The sequence below is a fragment of the Musca domestica genome, unplaced genomic scaffold (genome assembly GCF_030504385.1).
Source record: "Musca domestica strain aabys unplaced genomic scaffold, Musca_domestica.polishedcontigs.V.1.1 58, whole genome shotgun sequence".
Lineage (NCBI taxonomy): Eukaryota > Metazoa > Arthropoda > Insecta > Diptera > Muscidae > Musca > Musca domestica.
The window spans coordinates 3,133,190-3,146,011 of record NW_026712360.1 but is presented as its reverse complement, the minus strand read 5'-3'; the positions used below and the strand labels follow the sequence as shown (position 1 = coordinate 3,146,011).

Sequence of the window (12,822 nt, the reverse complement as noted above, 5' to 3'; positions counted from 1 at the left end):
TCCCGCTTTGTTTAGAATCCAAGTTTTCATTCTCTTCCTCCTCTCTCAGAATTTCGGTATATAATGATCTACGTCTTGCGTTTAAGGGTTTCTTTTCAAATTTAGTTTCATCAGCAGTTTCCATGGTACTTTGGCCCTGCTCACATCAACAGCAATGGGTTTTTCTTTTAGAATCTGACTTTTAGAGTAGGCTTTGTCCTCACCCAAAGGTTTGTTCTCCATAGAGTCACTCTTGCCTTTTTCCATATTTTCCAAATTATTTTTACATTGATTGTCTTTCTTTTTCAAGATGCTGCTCTTAGGAAGATTTCAAATCTTCCATATCCACAAACACTGATTTCCGGTTCTGAGTTCCTTCATTATGGGCATCCAAAGAACTAGAAGAAGAAGTTTCTGAATTGTTTATCTCAACAACCGTTGATTTTGGGATATACATCTGTCGGCAAAACTGACTCATACTATTTTACTTGTTTTCAATACTCATTTTGTCCCTTAGAAGACGTCTTCATTGATCTATCCTTAAATGCCTCTTTTTTATGTTCCATCCAATATAAATTTTGTTTTTTTTTTTTTTTGAGAATCGCTTAAATATTACAATTCTTATTTTTTTATAATTACATATTTCAAAATTTATTTCTGTGTGTATATTTCTAGGTTACTTAAAAAAAAAACATCAAACGAATGGATAGAAAAAACAACTTATTCGAAAGTAACAACAATAACATTGTTTGTATTAACTTATATACAGATTCGAACTTATTTCAATAAACTTAAAATAAAAAAAATACTTTTGTTTTTTTTTTTTTTTCATTCTTTAAAATAGAAATGATTTAAAAGAAATGTTGTCAATTTGAAAAAATTCATTTGAATTCTTGTTATTTTTGTTTTCGTTTGCGTTTGCGCGATATAAATAAATTTACAACATTATCGGATACCTTTTCGAAACGATATTCCGAAGTACCCAATGTGACATGTTTGGTGCTGTCACTGGTATTATGGGTTGTTGTTGTGGTCGTCGTCGATGTTGTGTCATCCTGGGAATTTGTTGTATTTTCTTTATTCGAATTTGTGGCCTCATCAACGTTTAGATTTGAGCTGGTCTCATTTAATAGCTGATCTTCGCCAATTGGTGGCTCATGTTGCGGCGAATTAAACATGTCCTGCATGGTTGAATCGATTTCCTTAAAACGATCATCATGTAACAATGATGGTGTCATATTATTTAAATTTAAATTTCCCTCTGCCTCATCATCATGGACCTGAGTATTGAAAATGGGATGGGTATTCAACATGGATAGGCAAGATTTCTCAGTTACAATTTCATTCGATTCTGTAGATGAGAAATCTTGTTGATCTTTGGAAGATGGGGTTTCCATGGCATCCGCTTGATAGGAGGAGCTAAGAACTTTAACAACACGTCGTTTGCGTGGCAAACATTTTTTCTTGACCGGTGGTGGGGGGGTTATTATTTCGACATTTTGTATTACCGGCTTAAGGGGCAGTGTGTGGACAATGGTGTCAGCCTCATCGCTGCTGGAGTCTAAAATACGACGCTGAGAATTAAAATGTTTCGGGTTGAAGATAATACAATCACCCGGCATGGCTTCAGCAGTTTTATCCAAGAGTTCAGGCTCCATGGGCGTTTCAACATACATGGACTTGCTGCGCGGCCTTAAAGTGGATTTTCTGTCGGTTATTTCTCCAATGGCTTCCGAGGGATTTGGTAACAAAACATCATAACTGGTATGTTTAGAAGTTTCTCCAATATTTTCTCCCATAGAAGTAGCCATTGATTTTCTTCTTTTCTTTGTGGTTTTGGCTGTCATTTTTTGCGTATCCTTCATGTCAACATTTAGCCTTTGGCTATCCCTTGGCATGAAATTTGTATTGTCCATGGCATTAGTGGTTATTTCAGAAAGACTTTCCTCTATACCTTGATTATGGTCCCACGTGAAAGGCCCATTATTGTCCATTACTTCGTGTCTCTCAACAACCATGGATTTTCTACGGCTTTTCGTGATTTTCTTTTTGTCCTTTTCAAGGTTATTGGAATCAGTGTCCCCTTTTGCTATGGGTTCCTCTACGTACATTGATCTTCTACGTTTGCCCTTTGTATTAGAGGATTTTAAGATTTCAGCAGCTGTTGGTTTGTCAAGTGTCGCTTGTGATGATGCAGCATCTATTTTAAGGTTATTGGAATCTATACCCTCTTTCGTTATAGGTTCCTCTACGTACATCGACTTTCTTCGTTTGCCCTTTGCATTGGAGGATTTTAAAATTCCAGCAGCTTCTGGTTTGTCAAGTGTCGATTGTGATGATGCAGCATCTATTTCAAGATTATTGGAAGCAGCGTCTTCCTTTGTTATAGATTCCTCTACGTATATCGATTTTCTTCGCTTGCCCTTTGCTTCAGAGGTTTTTAAGATATCAGCTGCTTCCGGTTTGTAATTTTTTCCCTGTGATGTTGTATCATCCAATTCATTATCTTGAGGTTTACATGTTCTTTCCTCTGCCATGAAATCACCCACCTCGGCATACATTGATTTGCGCCTTGATTTTAGAGGTTTCGCCTTAAGATTATCATTTGCCAAACTCTGTGGTGCCTCCTTATCCTTTCCTTCCGTTTTCATCAAAGATTTCCCACCTTGTTTTGACTCCAAAGTTTCACCCTCTTCCTCCTCTCTCAGAATTTCGGTGTATAATGATCTACGTCTTGCTTTTAATGGTTTCTTTTCACTTTTAGTTTCAACAGCTGTTTCCATGGTACTTTGGCCTTGGGCCCTTGGGCTTTCAACAGCAATGGGTTTCTCTTTTAGAGTCGGACTTTTAGAGTAGGCTTTTTCCTGACCCAAAGGTTTGTTCTCCATAGTGTCACTCTTGCCTTTTTCCATATTTTCGACAAAAGATTTATTTGTTTCTTTTTCAAGCTGCTGCCCTTGGGAAGATTTCAAATCTTCCCTGTCTACAAACATTGATTTTCGTCTGGATTTCAAAGGTTTTTTATCCACGGAATTTTGGGTTTTATTGTGGTCCTCTGTCAATCTCATTGATAACTCATCTTCACCACGGTTCGGAATTCCTTCATTATGGAGATCCAAAGAAGTAGAAGAAGAATTTTCTAAATTGTGTACCTCAACAACCACTGATTTTCGTCTTAGTTTTAATGGTTTCTTGGAGCGCAGATTATTGTCTGTGGAGTCTAGATTTTGTGTTTGTGATTCCAATGCTGTTGCCTCATCATTATATTTCGTACTTTCGGAAATGGAAGATTTTGATTCATTGGCCTCAGCAAACATGGATTTTCGCCGAGCTATCAACGACGTCTTTGCAGATTCAATGCCATTCCCTTCGCTACCTGGTGAAGATTTATTCCCAATGATTTGTAAGGGGTTTTCATCATATTGACTTCCCGTGGTATCTTCATAATTCGTCGCACTTTCTGAGATGGAAGATGTTGATTCATTGCCCTCAGCAAACATAGATTTTCGCCTTGCCACTAGATATTTCTTTTCCGATTTAATACCATTATCCTCTTTACCTTGCCTGTCTTTTGTACCAACAACTTCCTTGGTCTTCTCAACACACTGAGTTGCCAAAGATTTTGTCGGAATTTCCTGATTTTCATCTTTGCCGGAACTTGAATCACACATTGATTTTCGTCTTGGGTTTTTGGGTTTTATAATGGAATTCGTTTCACAACTAGGTTTGGTCCTCTCCTCTAAAGCCTCCTCATTTTGGCAAATCGGCGAAATGCTGCTATTTGATGAGTTTGAGGTTTCCGGATGTTGGCTATCGAAAATCTCAATAACTCTTGATTTTCTTCTTGATTTTATGGTTTTCGCAGGCTTTTCGGCTTGATTCTCCAAAGGAATTGGGTCACTGATTTTACAGACTTCATCATGGCTGGGTTTTAAAAGAGACCTAGAATCTGCAACATCGACATACATGGACTTTCTTCTTGATTTTGTTATCGTTAAATCACCTTTATTGGAAAATCGATTTTCCATTGATGTTTGGGGCGAGGGATTCGCTTTGTTATCACAAATCACATTCCACGTTTGTGGTACCACATCATTGTTTAAAATATTTTGTAATGTTGCCAAATAATTTTGCATTTTATGCGCCTTATCCGAGCCAGGAGATTCAGCTGCATTTTTCTGAGTTCCATTTTCTGTGGGCTTTTTAAGTTTGGGTATTTTGTAGCTCATAATAAATGATCTGGCTGCATTCCTATCGGCCAAAGTTTGAGAACTTTTGGCAATAGAAACTAAAGGTTTGGATGCATTTTTCTCTGGAGAACAAATTGCAGAATTATGAGGAGATTTTGGGAATGTTTTTGTATTAGAATCTGATTTTGATGTCATTGGAGCCGTTTCCTTTTTCAGTCCAAGTGGAGATGAGTTTTTTGCTTTGCTGGTCGTTTTGTCCATGATTTTTCTCATGTCCTTAGAAATGTCTGAGTTTTTGGAGGAAGTCTCAGGCATATCGTGATTTACACTGTCATTTGTTTTAGATGCGAATTTTGGCATTAGTTTTCCCGATTGTGAAATTGGTTCTTCCATCACAGTTTTTGTTATATTCTCCATCTGTTTAGGGGTCTTGGAAATATCTGGGTTGGCAGAGGAAGTTTGCATTACAAATTTGTCAATATTTTCCGATATTTCACCAGGGATATTTAAAGGAGTTTTCATTGTTCCAGATGTATTTGGCGTTGGCGAAGTGGGAGTTTGGGAAACCACCAAAATATTTTGATATCGAATTGGGGAGGTATTTTCATCTGAGTTATCTAACTTTTTGGTCCTCGTTTGCTCATTTTCCTTTTTAGTCTGAACGGATATTGTCTTAGTTGGAATTGTTTTAAATTTTTGATTTTCTGAAACGAAAATGGGTGTTTTTTTTAATAAGTTTCAGAAAAAAGTTTGGTTTCCAGGTTCTGAAGAAAATACTTACCATCATTTGACTTTTTGGTTTCATCAGCTGCTGTGCTGTCTCCCCTCTTAGCCCTCAACTCTGTTGAATCCTTGTTGCTAAGGTAAGATGTACGGCATTCTCGAGCACCAATGTAACTTCCCCCATTGGCTCTCAACTCTGTTGTATCCATGTTGTTCCGGAATGAGATTTGGCATTGTTGAGCAGATGCTGTGCCGCCTTCCCTATTATATCCCAACACAGAGGAGTTCTTTTTCTTCGGGGAAGGAGTATGACATTCTGGGACATCACCAAATGGCTTTGGGGGCTTACCAGCGGTAATTATGGCTTCCTCGTTACCTCTCAATTCTGATGAAGGTTTTTTATTGGAGGGAGGTGAGTGATATTCCCAGGCATCCGTTACCTTTTTCAACTCATCAGCTGCTGTGCTTCCTTGCCCATTATCCCTCAACTCTGATGAAGCATTTTTGTTCATATGACATTCCGATACATCAATCGCCTTTATCGTCTTTTCAGCTGCCGTACGGCCTTCCCCTTTACCTCTCAAATCAAATGGAACCTTTTCATTGAAAGAAGCTGATGCCAATCCCTTCATCGAACGCATGTTCTCATCTAAACACCTAGGCCTCCTTAAATTATCCATTTTCGGCACTGCTTCCAAAACCAATTTCTCTTGCATACTGCTCGATAGAATCTCTCCCAAGGTGCTGCGCGAATCATCCGTGTCCGCCGTTTTGAATTTGCCATTTTTTGCCTTGCCTTTTCTTTGCTTTGAATTGGCGGCAATTAATTTCGGTTTCTTCTTTGTAACTCGATGGCATTTCGATTTGTAGGAGAGGCACAAGGGGAGCTTTTTCTTTTTAATCATTGCCAATCGGAGAATGGCCTTGTCCATGAGTTTTTCAGCACTTCGTACGCGTATGGGTGAGACAGTAAGGGGCTTGGTTTTTTGCCTCTCTTGGGTACGAGAACCCTTGATTTTATCAGAGAATTTAAGATTTGAGTCTTTTGCCAAATGTTCTTTAACTTCAAGGGTCTCCAAGGCAGGGGAAACGTTTCCATTTGTTGGGCATGTAAGTCCCCCCTTAGGGGATATCTCTTCTTCAGCTGCATTTTCTCTGGCCATATTTTGAATTTCATCTTTTTGATCTTCCTCTTCCATTATTTTCAATTTCTTATCCTCATCAGAACTATCAGCATCCGAATCATCTTCAATTTCAATGGTGTCTTTGTTCACCTCCAGCAATTCCCAATGCAATTTTTTATTTAACAAATTCATTGTTGTTGTCGCGGTGGAGGTGGTGGTTTTTGTGGCATCCTTTAAATTATCCACCGTACAAAGGACATTGGCGGCTGGCAAAACAAATTCTTTAGCCTTAGCCACAGAAATGTTCGAATTTTCCAGAAGATTTTCACTGGAACTTTTGTGTATATTCTTTGAGAAAATCCCACTAAAATTTGAAGGGGTTGGACACGAGGTGGATATGGAAGGCAACACAATGGGAACGTTATAACAGTCATTTAAACTCAACGATTTCAGGGTAGTTGTACAATCACTTGAGGTATTGTTAATGATTGGAGACAGCTTTGTTTTCGAGGGGGATTGGAATTTAACAATTTCCAATCCTGACTTGGAGGAGGATGTTTTATTATTTTGATTACTTTCATTATTTTGCGGAATAGGCACCTTAAAATCAGTCTTTTGTTTAGTAAGGCTTGGCATACTGGCATGACCCACACTTGTATCCTTTGTAAGTAAGCTATTTTCAAATTCCTGGCATTCTTCAGTCTTGCCATTTACCAGTTTAGATGTTAGATCTGATTTTTCTTGGCGATTTTCGGCTTTATCGTGGTCTGCCAAATTGGTTTCTTTCGTGAATCTCAAATCAGTCTGAGGTTGCAAAGAAAATTTGCCTTGGCCGGAACATTCCACATTTACTTCTCTGTCTCCGTTGCTGAAATTTCCATCCTCAGACTTAGTTTCGAGACCATTGTTTCCTTTATCAGAATTTTCAGCAATTTCAAGTGGAGCTGAAGCAACATTTGCCTGCTCCATATAATCCAAATTGGTTTCCTTTGAGAACTTTAAAGGAGTTTTATTCTTCATGGTATATTCCATGGACAAAAGTTCCTCTTCTTCACTGGCTTTATCGATAACTTTTTCACTTTGCCCACCCATCGAATCTTTATCCTCTTCTTCACTGGGATTTTCGATACATTTTTCACTTTGTCCACCCATCGAATCTTTGCCATGTTCTTCGGAGGATGCCAGAACTTTCGCTTCGTGCATTTTTAATTCTTTATCCTTTTCAGATTCTTCAAAATGTTCGACAGTGTTTAAATTTTTCAAAGAAATATTTGTCTTAAATTTTTCAGTTGAAGAATTTCCAATATCTTTCGTTAATATCGAATGTCTTTTTTGATCTTCAGAAATGAGGCTGGGCTGTTCATCTTCTACCAGAGGAGCTTTTGTTTGTTCTGAGGCTCTACCATTATTTTCTTTAGTCGTTTTATCTCTTACAGCACTGGCTTCATCAACTAATTCGCAAGAAGTTTTCATTGCCAAATTTTCCTCCTCACTTTCAGGCATTTCCTTCTTTGGCCCTAATTCATCTTTCTCCTGCCCTGGACATTCGGCAGACTGTTGACACATATCCGGAATTTTGGAATATGTTTCAAGGCAATTGTTATTGGCTTCTTTTGGATTATTTTCAAAGGTTTTAGAATTTTGGGCGGTTAGGTTTCGATCCAGTTTCAAATTATTATCCACTCTCGGTTCCAAGTCCCTATCTTCATCTACACCTCCTTCTGATATAACTGGATTTGATACTTCCAACTCTTCTCCCATGTTTTCTTCTTCCAATTCAAAAATTTCGGAATTATTTGTAGCCACAGCAAAAGATTTATGAACAACTGAATCTTCTTCAGGCTCTCCTATTTCATTTATTGATTGATGGTTGGGACTTCCTCGATTCAAATCTCTTTTTGAGTCACACAACTCCTGATCATCAACAATAATCAAAGAAACATCGGAATCTTCAGGTTCTACTGAATCTTTATGCAGTTTGGTGGGACTTTCTGGCTTCAAATGGCTTTTTGAGTTTAAAACGTCTTGATGATCGTCAATAATAATCAAAGATGTTTCAAGATCTTCAGTCTCTTCTGTAGCCGTCTTCAATTCTGGAGAGCTTCCAGGATTTGAATCCCCTTTTAAATTGGAAATCTCTTGATTCTTTACAGATGTCTCAATTGGCTTGTGATCCTCCTGCAGTTTTGCAATGTTTGGGACAGATTTTTCTTTAATTACTTCCGCTTTTTGGGATATAAGATTTGTAGCATCTCCCTCCTGCTGAAATTCATTTGGAGAAGAGTTTTCAGCCCCTAACGCTTTGTTCTTTTCCGGTGTGCCATCCGACCATGTTAAATCGAGTGAAGAACAACCCGAAGAATTTTGTTTAGAAGATGTACTGCTAGTATCCAATTCTTTTGCTGCTTTTAAAGGCGTATTGGAGGTGGAGTCTGCCGGCAAGGATTCATCACAATATAACAACGTTTGCATAACCCTCGGGGATGATTCACATGCTTTGGATATTTTTATGGGTGTGATTGCTGTACAATTTAGTTGTGGAGAATCTCGTTGCGCTTGAATCGATTTCGGTTCTTCAGAATTCGAGCAATTGAAATCTACTGCAGGTTCTTTAGAGGTATTTAAAGCTGCGGTTGTTCGGCAATCTAACTTTGGAGAAACTTTTGCTGATTTAATACAGGTTATCGGCTTAAAACACATGTTTTCCAATTCCTTAGACAATTTTAAGGGAGAATCTAAATTCGTGAAATCGGACTTTTCGCAAGTCGACAAAGCCTCGGGAGACACGGCAGAGATATTTAATGTTTTAGAAGTAGGAGTTTTGGTTGGCGTTTCTAATTTGGTGGGATCTAATTTGGCTTTGGTCTCAGACAAAGAAATAAATCAGATTTTTTCCCTAATTCCGATCCTGAGGTCTTTGAAGGTAAGTCTAATTCTTCCGATGCCTTGGAAGATGTAACTGATTCTGTTCTCAATACCTCCTCCAAAGACTTTGGTGGTAATTTCAATTCTAATTCCGATACACCCGTATCTTCAAAATTTTGAACTGCCGCCGAAGACTTGGATGGTAAGAAATTCGCGGTAATAGAAACTTCTTTTAAATTGACATCTTTAGCAACTATTTTAGAACTCTTTGTCATTTCAGATTCATTAACGTGAAATACCTCTTCGGCTGTATTTACGGGATCCGATATATGCTCTACATGCAGCTGGCTCTTTTGGAGATGAATTCTTCCAATTTCTTTAGAAGAAAACTCCATTTTTGGAGGAGAATTAGCGTTGTTATGATCTGCACTTTTAGTGGAGTTTTCAGCCACATCAGTGATTGCTTCATCTCCTTTGAAACTGCTTTCATTGGGATTTGTAAATAAAACAGGCGTTTCGGAAGGTTTTGCCGTTTTAGGATAGTTCAAAGGCTCTTCAAGCTCTTCTCTTGTTATTTCAGAAGATTTCATTGGACCTTCAACTTCTTTATTTGTTGTGTAAATTTCAGATTCTTTGGATTCATTCGAATTTCCACTTTTCGAACCTACAACCATTCTACAGAAACTCTCCCCGGTGGCAGCCTTTTCGTTTTGATTTCCAGCCAAGGAAGACATTTGATTCGTGTCTGTAGTAGGACAAACTTTTTCATTGATACATTGAATGTTTTGAAGGTCTTTTGCTTTGTTTTCCAAAGAAGAGTCCCGTGTCATAGAAACATCCTGTGTTTTGGTGGCAGCAGTTATTTCATCTATTCTCTTGGATGTCTTTAGAATATCTTTCGTTAGACTAACCATAAGTAAATCCAGGCCAGGTATTTGTATGTTAGTGCTGCCTTGAGCATTTAGATTTGCGTTTGAATTTCCCGTTTGCTTATCTGCTGTATGTCCTTTGAAATCTTTAACCTTTTCATTATCACAGATATCCCCTCCTTCTTCTTCTTGCTCTGTCAAATCAATAACATTCTCTGTTAATTTCGCATCATTCGGTACAAAACATTTTTCCAATTCCATTTTATCAAAACTTTTAGGCTGATTATTTTTATGATTTGCCTCAGAATCTATGTCACTATATTCACTTGGTGATGTAGTTTTAGATCCAATTTCAAGATTTCTGTTGAGAATATATTTGGGAGTTCCACCACTGCTACTTCTGTTGTACTTGGCGATGGCCCGAAAAGTGCATTGAATAGGGTATCTTTGCGCGGCGTGTTAGTCGGCCGGGGAATGTTAACGGTTTTCTTGGGTTCCAGGACATCACATACATCTTCATTGGAGCTTTGTTTGCCGGTTTCCTTGTTCGAAATGTGGTTAGGGGATGATTTTGGTTGTTCCCTTTTTCTTTGGACTCTTCATCCAAATCATCGTAGAGGACAACACAAGCATTGTCCTTTGTTTGGGTTTTTATATTTGCATTGGCCTCCTCCCTGGGTTCCGTATCCAAATCATCATAAAGCATGTCACATACATCTGTTCCGGTTTGGTCAGTTTGATGTTTATTAGAAATTTCCTTTGGGGTCTTCAGTCAAATCTTCGTATAGAGTATCATACAAATTTGTCGCGGTTTGGTGATTTGTTGGCATTTTACTTTCTTCAGAATCTTAGTCAAATCTTCATAAAGAACATCATATAAATCCAACTTGTCGTGGTCCAATTTTAATGTATCCATTCTCTTGGAATCTGCATTCCAAACGTTGGAAAATCGCATCACACAAATTTTCCTTAGAAGAAGTGTGGAGAGTACTTTTACAAGATTTTTGATCATTTCTACACCTGTTAGAAGACCCTGCTACATTGTCCTTGGGAGGTCCTTCTTCGGGATTTATTTCATTGTTTTTCGCCACGAAACATTTGCTTTTTTCCTCTTCTTTTCGAAGGTCTTTTTCCGGTTTATTGTCTGATTCATTTATGCTACTTTGATTATCGCTGGGGATTCGGTTGTTGGATTCTAATGTTGGTGGGGTTCCATGTCCCCTCAATTCACTGGATCTGTAAAAAAGTTCAAAATATTTCATTATTCAAAATCCCAAACAGAGATACTTACACAAACAATGTGGAATTTTGTCTATGATAGAATCCCAATAATTTGTACAGCATCGAAAGGACAAATGAGGTTTTTAGAATCCCAATTCTACGGTCTAAACTAATCAGTAAGATGCTGCAGTTATTGGAATTCTATTGCATTTATTCTCTGCGAACTTCAACTTGAGAAAGGGCAATTCTAAAAACAACTCGGACACCTATTTAATATTCCCGGATTTGGATATGAATTGGAATAAGGAAAACAAATAGACAATATTCCTCCAAATTCAATAAAAAGATAATTTGTTTATAAATCAATAAAAAATGAGGCTAACTTAATTTAATTCAAAATAAAAATGATGTCGTAAATCTTCCCAAAAAAAACCTTTGAAACAGCTATACATGAAATGGAGCATTTTACATATGATTCCGGCTTCATTTTTTTACAGGCATTTATTAAAATTTCTTAAAATAGGTATAGGAAACTAATACAGATTTATAAAATTAATAAAAAAAAATATATAAAACTTACCCTAAATTCTTCATCTCTTTGACTTTTGAAGAATGCAAGTGTTCTGTAGATCTGTTGGAGTCTCCATCTGCTGTGACAGTGGTTTTCTGTCTTTCTGGAATCACTGCGATGTGAGTGGGAACGTTTGTATTCATTTTCTCGCTCATAATCAGATTTATTTTTTGTTTCCCAATCTCTATGATGTGAACGCTGATGCTCCCTGTGATCTGGACTTCTTTTGCGGCAATCATTTCTCCTTTTCGATGATGGCGAGTGATGTGATCTTCTATCCCGTTCATCCCGTCGTTCCCAATATTTTTCTTTATAACTTTGGCGAACTGGACTTACTTCAGCTTTTTTATCCTTACATCTAGAACTATAGCTTGCATCTTGTGCAGAAATCTTCCCTGTATTACGATGATATTCATCGTTTGTATTACGTCTCTTGTCACTGGGAATTGTTGGACTGGAATCAAGGCGTCTTTTGTTAGGATTTCCTTGAATATCATCCGAAGTTTCATTTCTTGCAGGATTCTTTTCTGCATCACATTTTGGCCAACGCTGTTCATCTCTTCGTTCAGACGCTGAACTTCTTTGATTTTGTTCCACATTCTTTGAATGTGTAGGAACTCTTCTTCTAAAACAGATGTCGTCTTTCCTGGAAAAAATGAAATGAATATTTCGTTAATTACGCATTTCTTTTTCTCCAACCCAACGCCTTACTCTTTTCGCAGTCTTTCAATTTCTGCATCCTTGCGCCTTATCTCAGTGCGTGCCGTGTCTAGTAGACTTTGAAAACTTAATTCTATGCGATGTAGTTTCTTTGTTAAACTCTTGTTCTCATCCTCCAACTGGTGTATAGTTTGCAAAGCTTCTTGGTATTTTGCCTCAGCTTCTTTTAATTCTTTGGATTTCTAAAAATGAAAGAAAAAATTTGATTTTCGTCTACCGTAAAGGAATTTCGCGAATTTCGTTGTGTTTTACCCGTTCTTGTTGTTCTTGGAATTCATCCAGGTCTTCGTATAAATCTATATCATCCATTTTTTATTGGTAATTTGTGAAATATTTCACGGTAAAACTTTTAAATTGATTTCTAATAATTAAAACAACATTGGAACCCTCTCTGCTCTGAAGCTGCTAAATCCTCTGTTTGCCTTTATTTGCAGTGTTGCAAAATGTTGTAGTGATAAACAACTTTTTCAGGGATCTGGAGATGTAATATTGTAATAAAGGGTGAACAAGACCAATCAAGGCAGGGTTGGACAAGAAAGACTACTTTCTTTAGCAGCTTC

General features: G+C 37.6%; 2 protein-coding genes across 3 annotated transcripts; both read right to left on the bottom strand.

Moving 5' to 3' along the window:
* Positions 1–597: 597 nt before the first annotated feature.
* On the bottom strand, positions 598–5,308 carry LOC105262147 (uncharacterized). The gene is made up of 2 exons (XM_011296294.3): positions 4,951–5,308; positions 598–4,873 (listed from the first exon to the last, which is right to left on the bottom strand). The coding sequence occupies exons 1-2, from the start codon at positions 5,099–5,101 to the stop codon at positions 876–878; spliced, it is 4,149 nt and encodes a 1,382-aa protein (XP_011294596.2). The 5' UTR covers positions 5,102–5,308; the 3' UTR covers positions 598–875.
* A 5,427-nt stretch (positions 5,309–10,735) lies between these two features.
* On the bottom strand, positions 10,736–12,679 carry LOC101899935 (peptidyl-prolyl cis-trans isomerase G). Of its 2 annotated transcripts, XM_011296304.3 has the most exons (4): positions 12,515–12,679; positions 12,254–12,444; positions 11,552–12,188; positions 10,736–10,986 (listed from the first exon to the last, which is right to left on the bottom strand). In XM_011296304.3, the coding sequence occupies exons 1-4, from the start codon at positions 12,569–12,571 to the stop codon at positions 10,978–10,980; spliced, it is 894 nt and encodes a 297-aa protein (XP_011294606.2). In that variant the 5' UTR covers positions 12,572–12,679; the 3' UTR covers positions 10,736–10,977. The 2 variants fall into 2 exon arrangements, with proteins under 2 accessions (XP_011294606.2, XP_058984905.1); XM_059128922.1 differs by lacking the exon at positions 10,736–10,986 and having other exon boundaries at positions 11,459–12,188.
* Between the last annotated feature and the right edge of the window lie 143 nt (positions 12,680–12,822).

Excerpts from the sequence above, each read along its gene's own strand:
- LOC105262147 (XM_011296294.3), bottom strand. The coding sequence starts at position 5,101 with ATGGATACAACAGAGTTGAGAGCCAATGGGGGAAGTTACATTGGTGCT. Across the intron at positions 4,874-4,950 it reads AACCAAAAAGTCAAATGATG|AAAATCAAAAATTTAAAACA; the intron begins GTAAGTATTTTC and ends TTTTCGTTTCAG.
- LOC101899935 (XM_059128922.1), bottom strand. The coding sequence starts at position 12,571 with ATGGATGATATAGATTTATACGAAGACCTGGATGAATTCCAAGAACAA. Across the intron at positions 12,445-12,514 it reads TCCAAGAACAACAAGAACGG|AAATCCAAAGAATTAAAAGA; the intron begins GTAAAACACAAC and ends TTTCATTTTTAG. Across the intron at positions 12,189-12,253 it reads ATTGAAAGACTGCGAAAAGA|GAAAGACGACATCTGTTTTA; the intron begins GTAAGGCGTTGG and ends CATTTTTTCCAG.